The sequence below is a fragment of the Hippocampus bargibanti genome, linkage group LG10 (assembly GCF_051943395.1).
Source record: "Hippocampus bargibanti isolate YZ-2025 linkage group LG10, ASM5194339v1, whole genome shotgun sequence".
NCBI lineage: Eukaryota > Metazoa > Chordata > Actinopteri > Syngnathiformes > Syngnathidae > Hippocampus > Hippocampus bargibanti.
Genome location: NC_142743.1, coordinates 24,971,562 through 24,991,767, shown reverse-complemented (window position 1 = coordinate 24,991,767; position 20,206 = coordinate 24,971,562). Strand labels below are relative to the sequence as shown.

Genomic DNA, 20,206 nt, shown 5'->3' with positions numbered 1-20,206 from the left:
GCAGTGGAGAAATGGACATTTCACAGCAGCAAAGTGATGAAAGTGCTTTTCATTTCCAGATCATTTCACGTCTTTTTTGCTTGCTTCATTCTTCTTCCATCATTGCGAAAAGTTCGAGGGGATCAAGTGCACATCTGGCTCGTTCTGACGGACGCTAACGCTGCCCTGCCGCTCAAGTTGCCGTAGCAATAGCCCTACTGACCGCGTGTGTCAGGAAAAAGGAAGTGTTGCGACGGAGGCGCTTGAAGTCCACCCCCCGCCGAAGACAGGCACAGCGACACAATGTGACAATGAAGTCACAGACGACAGACCAACGTCCACGCCGGGGAGCCATCTAAAGGTAAGATGGTTGACTCCTTGCCCTCGGGATTTTCGGGATGGCGCTTGGGTCCCTTTTCGTCAGGAGTGAAAGCGGCCATCGGCACAAAAGTATTGGGACACTCGACAGGAAGTGAAAGTTGAAGTCTTGAGCGATAACTGCTTCCTTCTGCCGCATATGGGGTGTGCGTCTGCTCTTCGCGTCAGGAATGGCCCAGTTGGGAGCGCACATAGAAAATTTGAATGCAATTCTGCAGTTCACTCTCTTCTTCAATCACACAGCCATGTTTTTTCTACCTTACTTTCAATTTTAATGAAAGGGATAAAACAAGGGTTGGTTTCTACCACATCACTTTTTGGACCTCAAAAACACTTTTGTCAAAAGATACTTATCCTCCACCACGTGACCTAAATGTTCATCATTTTTGCTTGAGTGACGCCACAAACACCAGGACTGTCCTTTTTGTCCATTAAATACCAAACAATGAAAATGCCCTTTGGGTGGAAAAAAAACATCAATTTGACCATTTTATTTTCAACAACTACTTTGACATTATTTGGTTGTATGTAAGTAGTAGTCGCTATCTATGGCTCACTGGTTATCTAGCTATCTATTAACTATCCATTAGCTAGCTAGCTAGTTTTCCATCTGAGTTACTTCCGGGTTGAGAGAACGCTGTGACTAAAGTGACATTGAGGGTTTTGAGAGGCACTTAGAAATGAAATGGATTATTATTATTATAATAGTAGTATGAAGTAGTGTGTGTCTGTCTGCATGATGTCATGACTTCTAAATTTAAATCATCTGTCATCTTCTCTTTCTTGTGACACTCCAAAAATATATATACTGTATAGGCAAATAAAAAATGAACCAACTTGCTCTCAAATCTAATGAAGACAAACTACCGCGTATTGAAGAGAAACAGAAGTCAAAACGAAACGAAAACAATCTGAAAGCATTTAGCCCTGATCAAGAAGAATTCACAGCTGGTGTCAAAAAGTGGGGAGGGGGATTGTGGTTGTGGCCATTCGCAATCTTGACGAGAAGTAAGAGGATGTGGTGGAGGTGGCGAAATGGGGGAGGGGGGGGGGACGCCATATGAGGCAGCCGCGCCACTGACTACATGTCCAAAATGACCAAAAACCTGAATGGATCAATTGATTGTCAGGACATCAGCAAAACACAAGATGGAGTTGTGGCGGCAGTGCGCAAAATGGCTGATCGAATGCCGCGTCCTGCCGGAGAGCCACCGCGTCACGTGGGAGAGCGCGCAGGTGAGGCCGCACACAGGCAAAATCCATGAGCTTTTTGCTTTTAGCTTTTAGCTTGCTCAACGCAACCGTCTGTGTACGTTTCAGGTGTGCGACCTTGCTCAGGCGTTGAGAGACGGCGTCCTTCTGTGCCAGCTTCTCAATAACTTGCTGCCCCTGGCCGTCAACCTAAAGGAGATCAACCTGCGCCCGCAGATGTCGCAGGTAAGCCACTGAGGGCTACTCGCAGAGAACAAAGGCAAAGGCAAGGAAATGCCCCAATTCATCCATCCGTCCACGCTAACTAGCCATCTCGTGGCTCACGGGGGCAGCCTGAACCGTCTCATCAATTGGCTAGAAAGGAAGAGGGAGAAAGCCATAAAGAGGGCGATAGAATTTTGGCTCATCCCCTGTGAGGCCAATCTGAGTTTGGACACTTTGGGGTCATCACGGACGATGACACACGGGAATGCACATGTTGACGCACACACACACACTTATGGTCTTGCGCCACAACGGCAGCACTTGGAGACGGCGTCCGTGAGTGACTGGTGGCGTCGTTATGTGGGGCACTGACCTAGCTGCCAGCATGAACACCAAGTGTGTCGGTCGCGACTCAGCATTTCCTCTTCTCTCAAGCTACACTTCCCACTCAGTTTAACACGCACACAGGCAGGAAGTTATGTAAAATGTCATATGTCATGCACCCCCCCCCCCCACACACACACACACACACACATGTGGGTAGTGTTGTGCATGGCGCCCTGCGGTTGTTTTGCAAATTTCCCCATTGTGGGACTATTAAAGGCGTTCTGATTTGCATGACAGTACAGTGATACCTCAGCTTACGAACTTCATTGCTCCTCAGAAAGTGTGTGTAAGGTAAAAGGTGTCTCTTCCAAATATAAATTTCCCATAGGAAACCATTAAAAATGTGAATAATCCATTCTCAGGTCCCCATAAAACATAATTTTCTCCTAAACAAGCCTTAAAACTACACAGAATACACCTTATTTTATGTATAATAAATGTGCTATTGTATTGTGATTAAAGAAATAAACTGTCCTGTATAATAAAGTCGTTTTATTGACCTTTGTGATGGTCGTTGATGTAGTTGGCGCTTGATATCCGAGTGAAGTTGCCGCGCTTTCTCGGCGAGAATACCCTCACTCACACTGTCCCCTGCTGGCTGCTTTTCATTAATCTAAATCAAAAGAAGTTTGGATTGGATTTGCCTTTATCAGTCTCACAGTGGAGAAATTTACATTTCACAGCAGCAAAGTGATGAAAGGAATGAAAGTAGAAAAACAAAATACATGAGCTGCTGGAAAGGCAGCCACTCTCGGGGCGCCGTCTTGAAGTCAAAAGAACAAAAAAAAACTAAATAACAAATAATATGACAGCATAGAGACAATATGACAAAACAAAGACACAGAGAGACATTCATTCTTCAGCGATGAGAAGGTTTCATCAGCCGTCATCTGTACAAAAGTGAAGGTTTCGGACGTTTCGCCTCCTATCCAAGAGGCTTCGTCAGCGAACTAAAGTCTGACTGGTCGTATCGGCCCCATTTATATATTAGGGATATATAAATGGGGCCGATACGACCAGTCAGACTTTAGTATATATTAGGGATATATAAATGGGGCCGATACGACCAGTCAGACTTTAGTTCGCTGACGAAGCCTCTTGGATAGGAGGCGAAACGTCCGAAACCTTCACTTTTGTACAGATGACGGCTGAAGAAACCTTCTCATCGATGGACCACTCCTGTACGACTGAGAGCTTACACAGACGTATTCATTCTTCAGGACTTGCTGTACCCTCTTTGTGATGACATGAAGCAGTTCTAGATGAAAGAGGAGAGGATCAAAGCGCCTTTCCACCAGTGGATCAGGGACATCATGGTGGAATGTGCACGTCGAGTACAAGCTAAATGTTGAAAGCAAACACGCAGCTGTAGCATCCATTGACAAAAAGAGATTGTCTCACATCTCCTGTTGCACATAAATCTGCTTCAATTCCAAGCCGCAACAGTTCCACATACGCATCGGCGCTCTGCGCTGACGCTCCTTTCTTCTTATCGCGGGTTCCTCAAGCCATGCATCCATCCAGCCGCAGACTGTCCAACAGCACTGACCTTTCCGCTAAACAAAGCGGGGCTGTGAAGATGCTGCCCATTACAGGCGCAAAAAAGCACAATGGCCCCTTTGGTGTCCAGCGATGGCAGTCGAATGGCTCCGACAATCCTCCCATTCAAAAACAGTACTGGCATATTCATGCTGCCGAAAAGGCGCAACCGCTCAGCACAGTCTCCTCCTTGATGAATGTCGTGGTCAAAAATGCTGAAAAACAATCCATATCCGTTCCACACGACGCACAACAACACAAAGTGACAAAAGAAAACACAAAACAAGACAAAAACAACCAAAAAAAGCAAGGCTCATGAGAGCACTTGCTGAGGCTGCCTACTCTGCGCCATCTTGGACTTCTTTTTCTTTTTTCAACCTCTTCTATTGCCTTAGACAACACAGAAACACCTTTAGCCACACATAGGAATTTAGCGTACGGTACCGGGGCACTAAGTCACACAAACGCACACCTCATTGGTGTTTTTCGAGGATCTCCTTCTTCAGCTCGACCGTCATTTTCTTTTGTGTCCTCTTTGGCTTAACACTAGCCTGTGGTGGGGTCTTTTTCCGTCCCAAAAAAAGCAAAAGTATCCACTCCATAACAAACCACGTCTGCACTGAGTGCACTCAAAGGAAGTGTGTGTGGAAAACTAGTCCGCCAGCCATTGTGGCGCTCCATGTGTTTACCTGAAAACTAGTTGTTATGCCAAGATTATATTCTCGCAAATTTAATGTTCGTAAGGCGAAAAGTTGTTTAGCTAAAACGTTCGTAAGCCGAGGTATCACTGTACTTCTTTCGTCGCCTCATCTCCATCTCATTTCTCATGCCTGCCATTTTTTCCTCCCCCAACACACTTTTTACTGTCATCTGTCAAATTTGAGTTGAAAGTATTGCCGTTTTTTTATGCAAAGTGTTTTTTTTTTTTTTATGCCGAAGAAATGGGGCAATACTTTCAGCAATATAATTGGAAGTAGTTGGCAACATCTCTCAACATTCTCTCCATTCAGTTCCTGTGCCTAAAGAACATCCGGACCTTCCTGGCGGTGTGTCAAAGCAAGTTCCAGCTGAAGAAGAGCGAGCTGTTTGAGGCCTTAGACCTGTTCGACGTGTGCGACTTTGCCAAGGTGTGTCAGGCCAGCGCTTGCCAAATTCACCACATTTGGCCTCATCGCATCACAAATTGCTCAACGACCACTTTTGAAATTAGAAGACAGTTAACTCATTGACTGACAGACCATGTGTCAAAATGTGCCCATTCCAGTGCCAGGGTTTTTGTCATTTTCACTCCAATCGTCGGAGCCACAGAATAATGAGGTTTAGGACGCTATCAACATTCCATGCAGCGGAAGAAACCTTCGACTTTCATCAGAAAAAAAAAAGAGTTAATTCCTAAATTATGAGGCTCCGGATTTTGAAATGAGCTTGAAATGGGGGCGTCTGTACAAAATGTAAACGCTGCCCCCCTCGTGGGGGGGGAAAACAACATCTGACCAGCGCTGTATCGGCACCACCACACAATAAAAACCAAAACCCGAACAAAAACTAGTTCTTGATGAAATTGTTGTGTGTGGAGGGGATGAAACATTGTCATGGCTTCCCGCAAATTCATAACGACCCCGAATGGAAACCTTCATGACAATGTGGCTCATGCCCAAAAATGACTTTGACACGCTTGGTATATACAGTGTCTAAAACTCATGACAAAAAGTTAACGGGCAGCAGGGCAGACAACTCTGAAAAGTTGCCTGCCCCATTTTTCACAACTTGAAACACAATGAGACGACTAATCGCAAAAAGTGTTGCACAATGCAATGTTTGCGTTGCGTCGAGAACTCCTCTTTCCACGATGCTTTTAATAATAATAATAATAATAATAATTATGATACATTTAAATTCAAAGTGCCTTTCAAAACTCTCAAGGACACTTTCTAGTCACGGAATAATGTACGTTTACGTTTTGTATGGTCACAAATGTTGTTAGCTTCTTTTGAACTTCCTTCTGGGGCTGAGGTTCTGTGCGTCTAGTTTGGAAAATGACACGCAAATGCACGACCTTCTAACACTCGGGAAAGGAGAACGAACCGGTTTGTTTTCTTCCTCCAGCGATCGGTCTTTGGTGAAATTTGAAACCGGATCCTTTCACAAAACGGTTTGTACAGCCTTGAAGAAGTTGTCGGCCACCCGGGCGGAGACGTTTTGTCAGTTGTACGCTCAACGTAAAAGTTGCACGCCTCGGGCGTCCTGGCAGACGTTATTTCATACACTGGTATATATAATCATAATGTGTTTTGTTTTTTGCTCCCAGGTGCTCAGCACTTTGTCTGTCCTGTCTCACTCGTCCGCCGCAACGCAAAAAGGATTCCAGTGAGTAGTTGTGAAAATGCCAACAATCCTATTCTTCAAAGCAATTGGATTTGCCTTTATTAGTCTCGCAATCATGGTAAATGCGGCACAGACGCTGACGCCTTCTTCCGGTGTTCCCACCGATGCTGCCCTTTAGACCTTTCCCATTGGGGGTGGACATTTCCGACGACGACGTCTACAACGGCCTGTCCGACCGGATCGAGTATGCAAAAGCTTTCGCTTACGATGTGAAAATCATCCACCGCGCGCCATCGTAAAATACGTGTCCTGTGACGCAGTGACACGATCGACGAAACGGACGATTTGTACGACTGCGTGGACGACGAAGAAGCCGAAGGGGATGAAATCTACGAAGACTTGATGAGGACGGTCCAACAACCCGTAATCGTGAGTCCCCCTCATGTCCCCCCGTGTTGGGACCGAATGTTGCAATGAAAGGTTAATTCATCACTTGTTTGAATGGAAAAAAAAGCAGGCAGTAACCAGAAAAGGTTCTTTGACTCATTGACTGCCAGACGATGTGCAAAAATGGGTCCACTCCAGTGCCAGGGTTTTTGTCATTTTCACTCAAATTGCAGGACCTACAGCATATTGACTTTTAGGACTACATAAACACTCAATGCAGCGTAAGAAAGCTTAGACTCTTTTTTCATCGGAAAAAAAAATGAGTTAATTCCTCAATTATGTGGGTTTGGAGTTATCTGAGCTTGAAATGGGGGTGGCTGTACAAAATACAATGCAATCCATAAATTTTGATTGATATAGCGCTTTAGCAACAGCTGAAGCTAGCATGGACAAAAGGCAAACGCTGCCCCTTCGTGGGGGGGAAAACATTGCCAGAGCTCTGACCAGCGCTTTATCGGCAACCCCCTACCCTCAGCGAGAAAGAACTAAACCTGAAAATAATTCGGGAATGGTGCTCCACGGCATGTTTTTCAATTCCCGAATAATTCGGCAATGGCATCAAATAAGTTAATCTTGTGGACAGAATGAGGGCTGCTGCCCCCACCAAGATGGCGGGGGAAGAAGCATCTGGCGCGCGCTGTGGTGGTGGGAAGAAAGAGCCCCACGCTTCTAGGGGAGGGAGCATTGATTAACATTGATTAGTCTTTTTAGTCTAGAAATTGACATTTCACTGCAGCAAAGTGATCAAAGGAAGAGGAAAGGAAAGGAAAGGAAAGGAAAGAAGTAAAAAAACAAATATAGGAGCTGCGGTAAAGAGAGCCACTCTCACAGCGCCATCTTGGAGTCAAAACAACAACAAAACTAAATAACAAATGGTGTGGTGACACAACACAAAAGACACAAGTCCAAAAGTCATTCAATCGTAAGCACTTTCTGCACTGTCTTTGTTGTGTGAAGCAGTTCCAGACGAAAGAGGAGAGGATTAAAGCACCCTTTTCACCAGTGGATCACAGATGTCATGGTGGAATGTCTGCTACAAGCTAAATGTTGAAAGCAAACATGAAGCTGTAGCCTCCATTGATTGTCTCACATCTCCTGTCCTCCGACAGTTCCACATACGCATCGGAAAAAGAACATTTGAAAGAGCCTGTCAGCTACAGGCTGGAAGAAGAAGAAATGACGAAGAAAGAGATGAAAAAGAAGAATGAAGGGATTTATTAGATGTTCTTCTGTCAGACATCGCGCCGGTGCAAGCTCAAGAAATAGTCACCTCCTCCATTTCACCTTCTTTTTGTTCCCGGTGTCTTAACTTGGATGGCAAAGCCCCCGCCGCCCTGCTAACGCCATTTTGTGTGTGTGTGTGTGTGTGGGCGGGGGGCAGAAATCCGAAGTGGACATGCGGCACTGCTGCCTCGAGGAGATCAAACTGACGGAAGAAAAGTACTCGGATACTCTGGGATCCATTTTAGTGGTGCGCCGCATCGACACGCACAGGCACCCGAAAGCATCGCCGCTCATTGTTTTTTTTTTCTTTGCTGTTAGCATTTCAAGAAACCTTTGGAAACATTCCTTCTGGCCCAGGACCTGGAGAGCATCTTTGTCAACATCCAGGTACACGCCGACGCAGACGCTGGTGCAAAAGTATCCAAGTTTTGTCCACCCTTGTGGTTCTTCTCAAGCGCTCGCCAAATACATTTGAGCTTGGAATGTGGATCGTCATAGAGTGTGTGTGCAGGATTTGGCCGGCGTCCACGCAGAACTTTTGGACGAGATCCGCAGTTCGGTGGGGAACGGAGCCAAGGACCTCCACCGGGTGTTTGTCAACTACAAGGGCAGACTTCTGCTCTACGGCCGCTACTGCAGTCAAGTGGAAACGGCCACCAAGCATCTGGACAAAGTGGCCAGTACCAGAGAGGACGTCAGGATGAAGCTGGAGGTGCGCCAAAAGCCTCTCATCTCATTCTTTGCTCTCTTTTATTGGATTTCTTTTTCATTCTTGTCTCTCAGGAGTGTTCCAAGAGAGCAAACAGAGGCCGATTCTCCCTCAGGGATCTGCTCATGGTGCCCATGCAGAGAGTCCTCAAATACCCTCTCCTCCTACAGGTAGCACTGCACCTTGAACACCTCTCCAACATCAATCTCCAATCACCATGGTGGTGCCTGGAAAAAAACAAGTATTTTTTTGTGCTTTGTGTGGTGCATCTCAAGGAGCTAGTGAAACACACCGTCGACCCATCGGACAAAGAGAACCTGCGCGCGGCTCTGGACGCCATGCGGGTGAGTTTGTGAGTTTTGTTGCCCCTTTTGTGGATTTTAGAAGTATATGCAACCATCTCCCCCCCCCACCACCACCACCGTTAATCTGACACATAACTTTTGTAGCCCGGTTAAAAAAAATAATAATCATGAAATCATTGGGTAGGCCGAGTAAAAATGAGCCGCTGCGAACGTGTCGTTGCATAAGTATGCACACCCTCTTATAAAAGGAATTGTCTTCTGAAAGAATCACATTTATTCACCATTAAAAAATGAAAATGAGTCAGTCACCGTTTTGGGACAGGAGATGTGAGACAATCACTTTTGATCAATGGATGCTACAGCTAGCTTGGTGTTGGCTTTCAACATGATGATGATGATTATTATTATTATTATATTTTATGTGCCTGTGCTTATCCCCAAATAAACTTTATCTGTTCTCCATTTTTTTTCATGAGGGAGCTTGTATCCACTGTCTATTTATGAACTGATGACTTTTTGGTCTTCCAGGACCTGGCGCAATGCGTCAATGAGGTGAAGCGGGACAACGAGATCCTCAAGCAGATCACCACCTTCCAGTTGTCCATCGAGAATATGGTAACCTCACCCGCGTTTTCCTCACCCACTTTCTGAAGATCCTCGATTAGTTTTATGTGCGTGTGCGTGTGTTCTGGCATTCTCATTGTGTCTTTTCAACACATTCTCCATGCTTAAAAACAAAATGAACACAGTCACAATCTTTGGCCCTTTTTGGCCGCCCCAAAATGGACGGAGAGCTCAAAATCTACAGCACAGAGAAGAAGTCCAAACAGGAAAGGTATGTGTTTGCTTTTCACAAGATCCCCCTTGTTGTTTTGTTTTGATGAATATATGTTCAATCGGAGTTTGTACCATGTCGTCCTCAGATATGCGTTCCTGTTCGACAAGGCCTTGTTTGTGTGCAAGAAGAAGAGCGGCGAGAGCTTTGAGCTCAAGGAGATAATCATGCTCCAGCACTACCAAGTGCGAGACGAGACGGCGGGCGAGAAGGACAAAAAGAAGGTGCCCTCCGCCCCCCACACACACCCCATCCCGATCCAAAGAGACCAGACCCTAACCGAGCCGGCTGCGTCCGCAGTGGTCCCACCTCTTCCTCCTGCTGAACTCCTACGGCAAGTGCGGCTACGACTTGTACTTCAAGACGCGAGAAGTGAAGAAGAAATGGCTGGAGCAGTTTGAGATGGCTCAGTGAGTTTGAAAAGTCTTTCTGAAGAAACCTTTTCATCGATGGACCACTCCTGTACGACAGAGCTTACACAGACTTAGACTCTCTTCTTTCATCAGAAAAAAAGTGAATTCCCAAGTGGTATGGGTCTGGAGTTATCTGAGCTTGAAATGGGAGCGGCTGTCCAAAATACAATACAATACACGTTGATTGATATCGCACTTTAACAACAGCTGAAGCTGTAACAAAGCACTCCCATGAAAAAAAAGGCAAATGCTGCTCCCTCGTGGAAGGGAACAAATGTTGCCAGAGGTCTGAGCAGCGAGGTCGGGCGGCGTCAATACCAAAGCGCCTCAACAGGGGAAGGAAGCTGAAAGGCAATTTGGAATGATTTCAGAAGAAGTCATGGGCAAAATAGAATTCACATCAGTGTAGGATTCCGATATTTGTAGGCCAGCAGAGAAGGCCTCTCAGGCCTTGACGCTCCACCACTGCTGGCAACCAGCCGAAAATGCTTGGTTCGGACCAAAATGGCTGACTTTTGGCAAGACCTCTGATAGGACTATTTTATATAAGCACATTCTCAAACATTCAACGTTTATTATTCTCCACTCATTTATGTCTCTACGTTTCGTCTAAATTGTTATGCTATGTATCTACATGAGTAGTTTACCTTATAACTTTACGTATTGGTAGTGTATACTGTCACGCAACCATTTTCATATAAGTCTTTCAGTCTAATGTGCCACGCCTTAAGTCACGGCCGATTGGCTCCTTTTGGAGAAGAACAATAACTTTGAGCCAATAACCTGGTTGTGGATCGACTCGTGAGAGAAATGTTGAGCAAATGGGAAGACTCCAAAGGGGCAGAGTCAACTTGAAATGTTATTTTCATGGCACCCGACGTGCGAGCAGGTCCAACGTGTGGCCTGAGAACGCCGCGGCAAATAACCACCATTTCCAGATGCACAACTTTGAGGAGACAGCTTGTTGCCAGGCGTGCTCCAGGATGCTGAGGTACCTTCCCCAGTTCGCCGACTCCCATTCGCTGCCCCCCAAAATCCAAAGCCTCTCCCCCCCTCATTCATCTCTCTTCCCCTCAGAGGGATTTTCTTCCAGGGCTACCGCTGCACGCGCTGTAAAACGGCCGCCCACAAAGAGTGCTTGGGCAGATTGCCGGCTTGCGGGCGTAACTCAGGTCAGTCGCTTCCGCTTGAAATGTTTTTCACCATGGCACCGCGCTTCAAGAAATGGAGGACAACCACGTCAAGATTGGACTTTGCGTAGATCTTGTTCCGGAGCACAAATTGAGAGAATTCAGTGATACCTGGGCTTACCAACTTAATTGGTTCCCAGAAAGTGTGCGTAAGGTGAAAAGTGTGTCTTTCAAACATTAATTTCCCATAAAAATGACAATAATCCATTCCCAGGGCCCCAAAAAACATCATTTTCAACTAAATAAGCCTTAAAACTACACAAAATAGACATTTAGTAAATGTGCTCATGTATTGTAATGAAAGAAATGAACTGTACTGTATAATAAAGTGGTTTTATTGACCTTTGGGATGGTCGTTGATGTAGTTGCCTCTTGATGATATACGAGTGAGGTTGCGGTGCTTTCTGGGCGATAATACTCTCACTCACACTGTCCCCTGCTAGCTGTTTTCCGCTAATCCAAATCAACAGAAGTTTTTCAAACTCAATTGTCGACTTAGAGTACTGGTAGTGGGACGCTAAGCTACACAAACGCACACCTCGTTGGTGTTTTTCAATAATCTCCTTCTCCTGGTCAACCGGAATTTTGTTTTGTGTCCTCTTGGGCTTAACACTCGCCTGGGGTGGAGTCTTTTTCGCTGCCATAATAGCAAATGTACTCCACTCGATAGCAAACCACGTCTGCACTCAAAGGGGGTGTGGAAAACTAGTCCGCCATCCACCATGGCGGTGTTCGACCGTGTGGTTTGGTGTTCATCTGCTGAAAACTAGTCCGCCAGCCACCATGGCGCTGTGTTTGGTTCGTCCGCCGAAACTAGTTTGTTTGCCAAGATGATATTCTCGCGAATTTAATGTTCGTAAGGCAAAATGTAAGATGGGGTATCACTGTAGTTCCATTTTTCGGTCAATCACAGGAAGTAGGTTCCGGAAAGAAAGCGCAAAGTGCCATGCTTATTTTCGTGTATTTACGAATACCGGCTAATGCTGAAGTCTGACGTTTCCCAATTCCAGATCATGCAAGTGCTGCGAGAAAAGTGAGTCCTACGCCATAACCGCCCCCAGTTCATTTCCTCCCCATGACACGCTGAGGTCATTGTCCGACAATATTCAAACTTCAACCTTTTCTTCTTTCTTGGCCAAAGAAATGGACGCACAGAACCTCGGGGAATGCCGGAATCGGTAAGATTGGCAAATTTAATTGTGGGAGCACTTCAATTTGACTTATTTAAAGGATAACCAGTTGCATCCATAATTTGTCAAATGACTTCTACTGAGCTCATTTGACAAAGATTCCAGCGCATTTGACCTTGTAAAACTCGCGCTGAATATTCATAAAGTCTTGTTTTCTACTTTATGACGATGCCCGAAGTGACATCACGGAGGGAACGCCCCTGACAGAGAAAGCGACACACAATGTATTTTGGGTACTTTGTTTTGTCTGAAAACACAGTGTTGATGGCAAAATTAGAAGGAAAATGACATCAATAAGGCCATGGTGAATCGTTGTGTGACGCGGTCAATTGTGGTAACACGCATAAAGAAGGTGTAAGTTGACACAAATTCCCTGTGGACAAATCATGTAGCATTTTCAACGGAGCAGAGCAGTACAGTGAAACCTCGGTTTACGAACCGCTTGGCTTACGAACTTTACATTGATGAAAATTTTACCTTGGCATACGAACTATTTTTCGGGATAAACACGGAGCTGCCACAATGACTGATGAATTGTTCGCAAACGAGCCCGTTCTCCTAACAAGAAAATGGTGGCCACTGTTTTTGTCCTCTACTCCCCGCCCCCAGTCTTCGGTTAAAGCCACGTGATTGGTCAAGAACGCAGCAGTGGGGCATGGGGTTACAGACAGAGAGAGAGTGAGGCCGTTCTCCAAAAAACAAAATGGCGTCTTCGGTTAAAGCCACATGATTGGTCAAGAACCCAGCAGTGGGGATGGGTTAAACATTAAAGAGACAGGCAGACGACAGAGAGTGAGAAAACACACACACGAAAGGGAGAGGACAGAGCTTGAAACAAAAAACAAAAGTGAAATAGTGAGAAAATGGATAGAAAACAGTGAAATTTGGACCCATTTCAACTTTGATAGTTCAAAAGCAGAGTGTAGACTGGATGGTTAAAATATCCCATCAATCAGGCTCCACAAATAACCCGCACAAATCATCTATACACTTGATGCAAAAAGCTATCAACCCAGCTAAAAAGATCACAATTGAAGAACTAGATACAATTATCACAGAGAAAGCACCTACAAGGGATCATTCCTCAAGATGGTGGAAGAAGGAGGCTACGTTCCTCATCAAGTGTTTAATGCTGGGGAAACCGGACACTCCATTCCATCAAGCCATTAATGACCATCACAAAGGTAAATAAAATGCCTTTATTTTACAGTAGTTTATTTCTTTAATCATAATGCTATATCACATTTATTATACATAAAATAGGGTATATTTTGTGTAGTTCTAAGGCTTAGAAAATAGTTATGTTTTATGGGGACCCGGGAACGGATTACTCTCATTTTAATGGTTTCCTATGGGAAATTATTTTTTTTGGGATACACACTTTATCTATCGGCTACGGCTATCGTCACAGTCGCAGAAAAAACGAATTCAGCGAGATGGGATGAAAAGTGCAATAAGGGGGGATGACTGCAATTTCATCATCGATTGCCGTGCGTGGTGCAGGTTTTCCCAAGATGGAGGCGTGTCAGGAGTACTTGGGCCTGCCGCCGCCACCCGGCGGCTGCGGCCGCCCGCTGCACCTCTCCAAGGGCGACGTGGTGGAGCTGACGCGAGCGCATGCCGAGCTGTCGTGGTGGGAGGTACCATCAAAATGAGAGCAGCCCATCGATAGGTCCCCACGTCCATTTTGAAATCATGGCTACCTCCTCCCGCAGGGCACAAACTTGAGCGGTGGTCAGACGGGCTGGTTCCCCTGCCACAGGGTCATCCCCTTCTCCTGCGTCAGTATACACACCCACGAGGGATCAGATAGCTAGCTAGCTAACTACCCATCTCACTAGATAGCTAACTAGCCAGCTTGCTAGCTGATAGATATGTAGATAGCTAGCGAGATGGATGGATGGATTTATCTGATCGCTAGCGAGCTTACTTGCCATCTAGTTAGCTAACTAGCCATCTACCCAGCTGATAGCTAGCTAACTAGCCAGATAGCTAGCTATCGAGATAACTAGCCATGATGTCTAGCTAATAGCTAGCTAGCTGATATCTAGCTATATAATTAGCCAGATAGCTAGCTGGTAGCTAGCTAAATAGCTAGCTGAAAGCTAGATAGCTACATAACTATCCAGATGCCTAGCTGATAACTAGCCAGATAGCTAGCTGGTAGCTAGCCAAATCGATGACTAGCCAGATAGCTAACTAGATAGCTATCCAGACAGACAGATATCTTTTCAATCAAAACATTCATGGTCTATGTCGATATATTTTTTTGAAATGCATTTTAACCAAGCGTGTGTAGACTTTTTATCTTGTCAAGCATGAAAAAAAGCAAAGATGTCGAGAAGGTGTGCAGGTGAGAATGATGAGGTGTGATCTGACCTTCCTTCTCCCACAGCGGCCCACCCCGGCGAATCTGTCTGCTTTCAGCTGGTGAGTGCGACAGCCAGTCGCTGGCGTCTTGAGTTCTTTGATTTGGGTTCCATTTGATAGAAGATGACGTTGGACTTTGTACCATCCTAAAAGGTTCCTCCTTTTTCAAATGGTTGATTTGGATTCCATTTGATAAAAGATGACGTTGGACTTTGTACCATCCTAAAAGGTTCCTTCTTTTTCAAACGATTGTTGGTTCCTGTGTCACTTGCAGGTTTGCGGGCAACGTGGACCGGCCCGCTGCCAAGGACCTGCTGGTGTCTCGCTCCGACGGGACCTTCTTGGTTCGCCAGAAGGACGGCGGCCAGTTTGCCATCAGCATCAAGTAAGATTCCGCTGCTGCGTCCAGCCTCTTGTAGTTAGCCACACGTGCCGCGATATGGCGACAAAGAATATTAAAAGGCAGCAGATCACCATGAGAGTGAACTGAACAGAAGGCACAGCCGTCTGTCAATTCTCCTCTCAGATTGATTGATTGATTGATTGATGGACTGCGATCTGTCACAATCCAAACGCAAAATTTCTTCTCGTCCGTCATGGTCTCAGTGAAAGTGTGGCTTTGTTGGACTTGGGCAGGCTCAACATGGACATCAAACACATTAAAATCAGCTGGCGCGATGGCCTGTTTCGGATCAACGAGAAGAAGGCCTTCAAGGCTTTGGCGGTGAGGACATATTTTGTCTGCTACAAGCCACAACGGCAGCGCGTGTCTGTTGCGTGGCCCTGATGACCTTTTGACCCTCGCGTATTATTGTAGGACATGATTGAGTTCTACCAGCACAACTCGCTGAAGGAGTGCGTGAAGGATGTGGACAGCGCGCTGCTTACGCCTTACAAGCAAGCCGACGAGCGGGGCGACGAGCGCAAGCGCCACCACGCGCACAAAGGTTTGTGCTTCAAATCGCAACAATTCCGTGAGTCATTCAATCCAAACTAATGGCCTCGTTTGCATCATGACATCAATACACGAGGAGAAAGAAAGCTCATTTGAGAAGAGACATGGAAAACTCCATTGGGGTATTTCATATGACATGACTCCATGTGGATTCTTTCACAGACATTTTTTGTGGCTTGAATGCAAATTTTGTTGTTGTATTTTGGGGGGAAGCTTGAATCCAATGTTGTTTTTTGTGTTGCTTGAATGCTACTTTGTTGTTTTTTTTTTATTGTTTGTGGACTGAACGCAATTTTCTGTGGCTTTAGCACAATTTTTTTGTGGCTTGAACGCAATTTTTTGTGGCTTAAATGCATTTTTTTTGTTTTATTTTTTTGTTTTAGATTTTTTGTTGCTTGAACGGCAATTTTTTTGTGGCTTGAATGTACATTTTTTGTTAATTTTTTCGTGGCTTAAACGCAATTTTTTGGGGGGTAGCTTGAACGCAAATGTCTTTGTTTTTTTACTTTATCTGCGACTTGAATGTATTTTTTCCCTACAACTTCAGAAGAAAAACTAAAGAACTTTGCTGCTGTGAAATGTAAAGTTTTTCACTGCGAGACTCTTCTTCTTTTCCCTTCAGGGGTGGCCACAGTGAATCAATGTCCTCCATCTAAGCCGGTTTTGTGCATCCTCTTCTCTCACACCAGCTGCCTTCGTGTCTTCTTTGACAACATCCATAAACCTCCTCTTCGGTCTCCTGCCTGCCAGTTCAAGGCTCAGCATCCTTCTCCCGATATGGTCACTCTCTCTCCTCTGGACATGTCCAAACCACCTCAGTCTGACTTTCTCTCCAAAGCCTCTAATATGAGTTGTCCCTCTAATGTACTCATTCCTGATCCTATCCAAGCTGGTCACTCCCAAAGAAAACCTCAACATCTTCAGCTCTGCTACCTCCAGCTCTGCTTCCTGTCTTTTCTTCAGTGGCACTGCCTCTGGTCCAAACATCACGCTGGTCTCACCACTGTTTTATACACTTTTCCTTTCATCCTAGCTGAAACCCTTCTATCACACATCACACCTGACATTTTTCTCCAGCCGCTCCAGCCTGCCTGGACACGCTTCTTCACCTCTTTCCCACACCCTCCATTGCTCTGGACAGTTGACCCCAAGTACTTAAAATCCTCCACCTTCTTTATCTCTTCTCCCTGTAGCATCACTCTTGCACTCGGATCCCTCTCATTCACACACATGTATTCCGTCTTGCTGCGACTGATCTTCATTCCTCTCCTTTCCAGGGCATATCTCCACATCTCTAGTTTCTGCGCCACCAGTTCCCTGTTCTCGCTACAGATCACAATGTCATCTGCAAACATCATGGTCCAAGGAGATTCTTGTCTAACATCGTCTGTCAGCCTGTCCATCACCATAGCAAACAAGAAGGGGCTCAGAGCTGACCCCCGGTGGAGTCCCACCTCCACCTTGAATTCCTCAGTCATACCGACAGCACACCTCACAACGGTCTCCCAGTCATGATACATGTCTTGCACTCTGACATCCTTTTCTGTCACTCCAGACTTCCTCACGCAATAGCACAGCTCTTCTTTGGGCACCCTGTCATACGCTTTCTCCACATTGCAATTCCTTCTGACCTTCTCTATCAGCATTCTTCAAGCAAACACTGCATCTGTCATACTCTTTTTTTGGCATGAAGCCATACTGCTGCTCACAAATATTCACTTCTTCTCTTAGTCTAGCTTCAACTACTCTTTCCCATAGTTTCAATGTATCAACTCTGAAGGCAAATCCAATCCAATCCAAGATATTTACAATATTTTTAAATCAAATTTAAGTCACTTATTTTCAAAATTATGATCCTAATGATTAGCTGACGACATTAATGGGGTCGCTGGAGAAGCGTATCGCGTAACGCTAATTTTACTAACAATGCTTTTTGGCCTGGATATTTTTATTTATTTGCCAGCATCAAGACGTAGATTCCATTGCGGTCATTGTGAATGTTGCACAGCAGGAGGCGGCGGCGGCGACGGCGCGTGTACCTTCGGCATGGTGAGGGCCAGGTACAACTTTTCGGCCCGCGACCGCTCAGAGCTGTCGCTACGCGAAGGCGACACCGTCCGGATCCTGTCCAGGAAAGGCCAAAGCGGCTGGTGGAAAGGTGAAGTCTACGGGAAGGTGAGCAATCCCCCCCCAAAAAATATATTAATTAAAAAAAAAAAACATCCACACATGTTCAACCATTGGGAATTGTTGTTGCCCAGGTGGGCCTCTTCCCTGCCAACTACGTGGACGAGGAATACTTGGACTACAGCTGACCTTCAGGCCAGACAAACTGATGCATTGTCCTCACATCATGTGGATAAATGTGTTTTTATGACCACTGAAGTCTTGCGGGTGGTGTAGGCTGTTCTTATTTTGGAGTGGTGTGTCGTTTGCAAACAGACCGGCTCCAATTGTAGGGATGTGACAACATTTTTCAATAAGAATTCATCACACATTTTCTTACACCATATTGATCTAGACACCAATTATTGTTCTATGACAAATAATGAGATAATGGGATTTATAATTTTGGAAATATGAGGGGATTTTCTGCCTGTCATGACACAGTTCAAACAATGTAAATCTGTGAGTGAGTTCTTTATTACAGTTTCAAGGACAACCGACGGAGGTGGCCACTGGAGGTCGCCATTTATGCCGCTTTTCTAGTGATCCAATGTTGCCTCAAAATGGCACGGAATAAATTCTTTAATCGATTGCAAACATGTATGCTTTCCTCTTCAGAACTATTTGAATCATATTCATAACTGGATGTGTAACAAGAAAGCATATTCTCCAAATCTGAAGCCATTGTTTTGGCTATTTTAGATGCGATAAAACGTTTTTCTGATGTCAGTTAAAAAACAAAAAAGTGACGTCGGTTGTCCTTTAAACAATCATCACTTTCTTATTTTTTGGCAGATCAGTACCAGAGTAAGGTACCATTGGTAAGCTTTAGAAATTCTAAAGAACAGAAAACACAAGAAAAGATTCCAAATATAAATGAGAAAATATCAACGATCAAATGTAGGCAGATTTTCGTTAGAAATCCAAAATGGCTGTCACTGAATACTAGGAAAGAAAATTGCCAGCTCCAGAATTATACATGCTAATGCTTCTTTTTGCATGAAACCTGTCAGTTATGGAGAGAAATATATAGTCTACCACTTCTATGAGTTATAAAAATACAATTTACTCACCGTTATAAACTGTACTGTCAGCAAAAACTGTAAACTTCAATCCATCTCCCCCCCGTTTCTCGTTGTTGTATTGGCATGGAGGAAAACATGTGTGATACGTAATTTAAAACAGATTCTTAGCTTACAGACAGTGTATTGTCGGTGTTCAAATACCTGACATGTTTTGGCGTCTACTTCCGCCTTTGTCAGAGTCCGACACGTCAGGAATTTGAACACCGACAGGGTCACGTGATGTGGTGAAACGATGAGGTTCCGTCGATGATCCGGGACGAAGAATTATGGACCGGCTGAAGTTTGCGGAGAGGTTTCTGAGGGACACCAAACACAAGTGAACTGCAATCGTCAATCCGGCGACAAGGTGACAAGACTACGAACGAGGATAGCGGTGGCGTGAGGGGTGAGAGACGTCGAGACAAAATAGACCTTAGTTGATGTATCATAAATAGCATTGACAACAGATTCTTTTCTGAGGTGTTCAATGACCTTCCGTGCTTCGGCGTGTACTTGGGCCTTTGTCAGTGGCACGGATGTTGTCGTCACGGGCCTTTTTGAAACGAATCTGGTGGAAATTAGACAACAAGTAGACAGTATGAACTTAACACAACTATAAGGAATGTGCTATTGTATTGTCATGAAAGAAATAAAGTGTAGTGTATAATAAAGGGGTTTTATTGACCTTTACGATGGTCGATGTAGTTGCCTCTCGATGATATCCCAGTGACGTCGCCGTGCTTTCTCGCCGATAATGCCCTCACACACACTGTCCCTTGCTAGCTGCTTTTCATTCATCTAAATCAACTCGAGTTTTTCAACCTCTTCTATTGCCCGACACCGTTGCTTAGACAACACACAAACAGCCTTAGCCACACGTAGCTTACTGGTACTGGGACGCTAAGTCACACAAACGCACACCTCGTTGGTATTTTTCCATGATCTCCTTCTTCTGCTCGACCGTCATTTTCTTTCGTGTCCTCTTCGGCTTGACACGAACCGGCGGTGGGGTCTTTGTCGCTCCCGTAATAGCAAAAGTACTCCACACGATAACAAACCGCATCTGCACTCAAACAGAGGGGGTGTGGAAAACTAGTCCGTCAGCCACCGTGGCGCTGTTCGACCGTGCGGTTTGGTGTTCGTCTGCCGAAAACTAGTTGGTATGCCAAGATGACATTCTTGCAAATTTAATGTTCGTAAGGTGAAAAGTTCATGAGCTAAAGCGTTTGTAAGCCGAGGTATCGCTGTATTATTAATCACATTCTATCGATGAGATGAGATAAACAAACACGCAAACAGATGAATAAATAAAGT

The 20,206-nt window shown here is 45.1% G+C and overlaps 1 protein-coding gene across 4 annotated transcripts; it reads left to right on the top strand.

Moving 5' to 3' along the window:
* Window positions 1-200: 200 nt before the first annotated feature.
* Window positions 201-19,583, top strand: vav1 (vav guanine nucleotide exchange factor 1). Of its 4 annotated transcripts, none has more exons than XM_089006204.1 (28): window positions 202-340; window positions 1,488-1,593; window positions 1,678-1,794; window positions 4,710-4,826; window positions 6,008-6,066; window positions 6,203-6,268; window positions 6,345-6,453; window positions 7,853-7,942; window positions 8,014-8,082; window positions 8,207-8,407; window positions 8,479-8,574; window positions 8,680-8,748; window positions 9,238-9,324; window positions 9,459-9,544; window positions 9,633-9,768; window positions 9,845-9,954; window positions 10,847-10,948; window positions 11,035-11,129; window positions 12,158-12,180; window positions 12,289-12,325; window positions 13,841-13,977; window positions 14,053-14,118; window positions 14,733-14,767; window positions 14,982-15,092; window positions 15,344-15,431; window positions 15,525-15,654; window positions 17,674-17,837; window positions 17,924-19,583. In XM_089006204.1, exons 2-28 carry the CDS (start codon window positions 1,507-1,509, stop codon window positions 17,975-17,977), a joined length of 2,541 nt encoding a protein of 846 aa, XP_088862330.1. In that variant the 5' UTR covers window positions 202-340; window positions 1,488-1,506; the 3' UTR covers window positions 17,978-19,583. The 4 variants fall into 4 exon arrangements, with proteins under 4 accessions (XP_088862332.1, XP_088862331.1, XP_088862330.1 ...); XM_089006203.1 differs by having other exon boundaries at window positions 17,671-17,837; XM_089006206.1 differs by lacking the exon at window positions 14,053-14,118 and having other exon boundaries at window positions 201-340; window positions 17,671-17,837.
* The last annotated feature ends 623 nt before the right edge of the window (window positions 19,584-20,206 follow it).

Bases quoted from the DNA above. Each gene is read 5' to 3' on its own strand.
- vav1 (XM_089006203.1), top strand. From the start codon at position 1,507: ATGGAGTTGTGGCGGCAGTGCGCAAAATGGCTGATCGAATGCCGCGTC. The intron at 12,326-13,840 runs GTAAGATTGGCA...TGCGTGGTGCAG, and splicing joins CTCGGGGAATGCCGGAATCG to GTTTTCCCAAGATGGAGGCG. The intron at 15,432-15,524 runs GTGAGGACATAT...GTATTATTGTAG, and splicing joins AGGCCTTCAAGGCTTTGGCG to GACATGATTGAGTTCTACCA.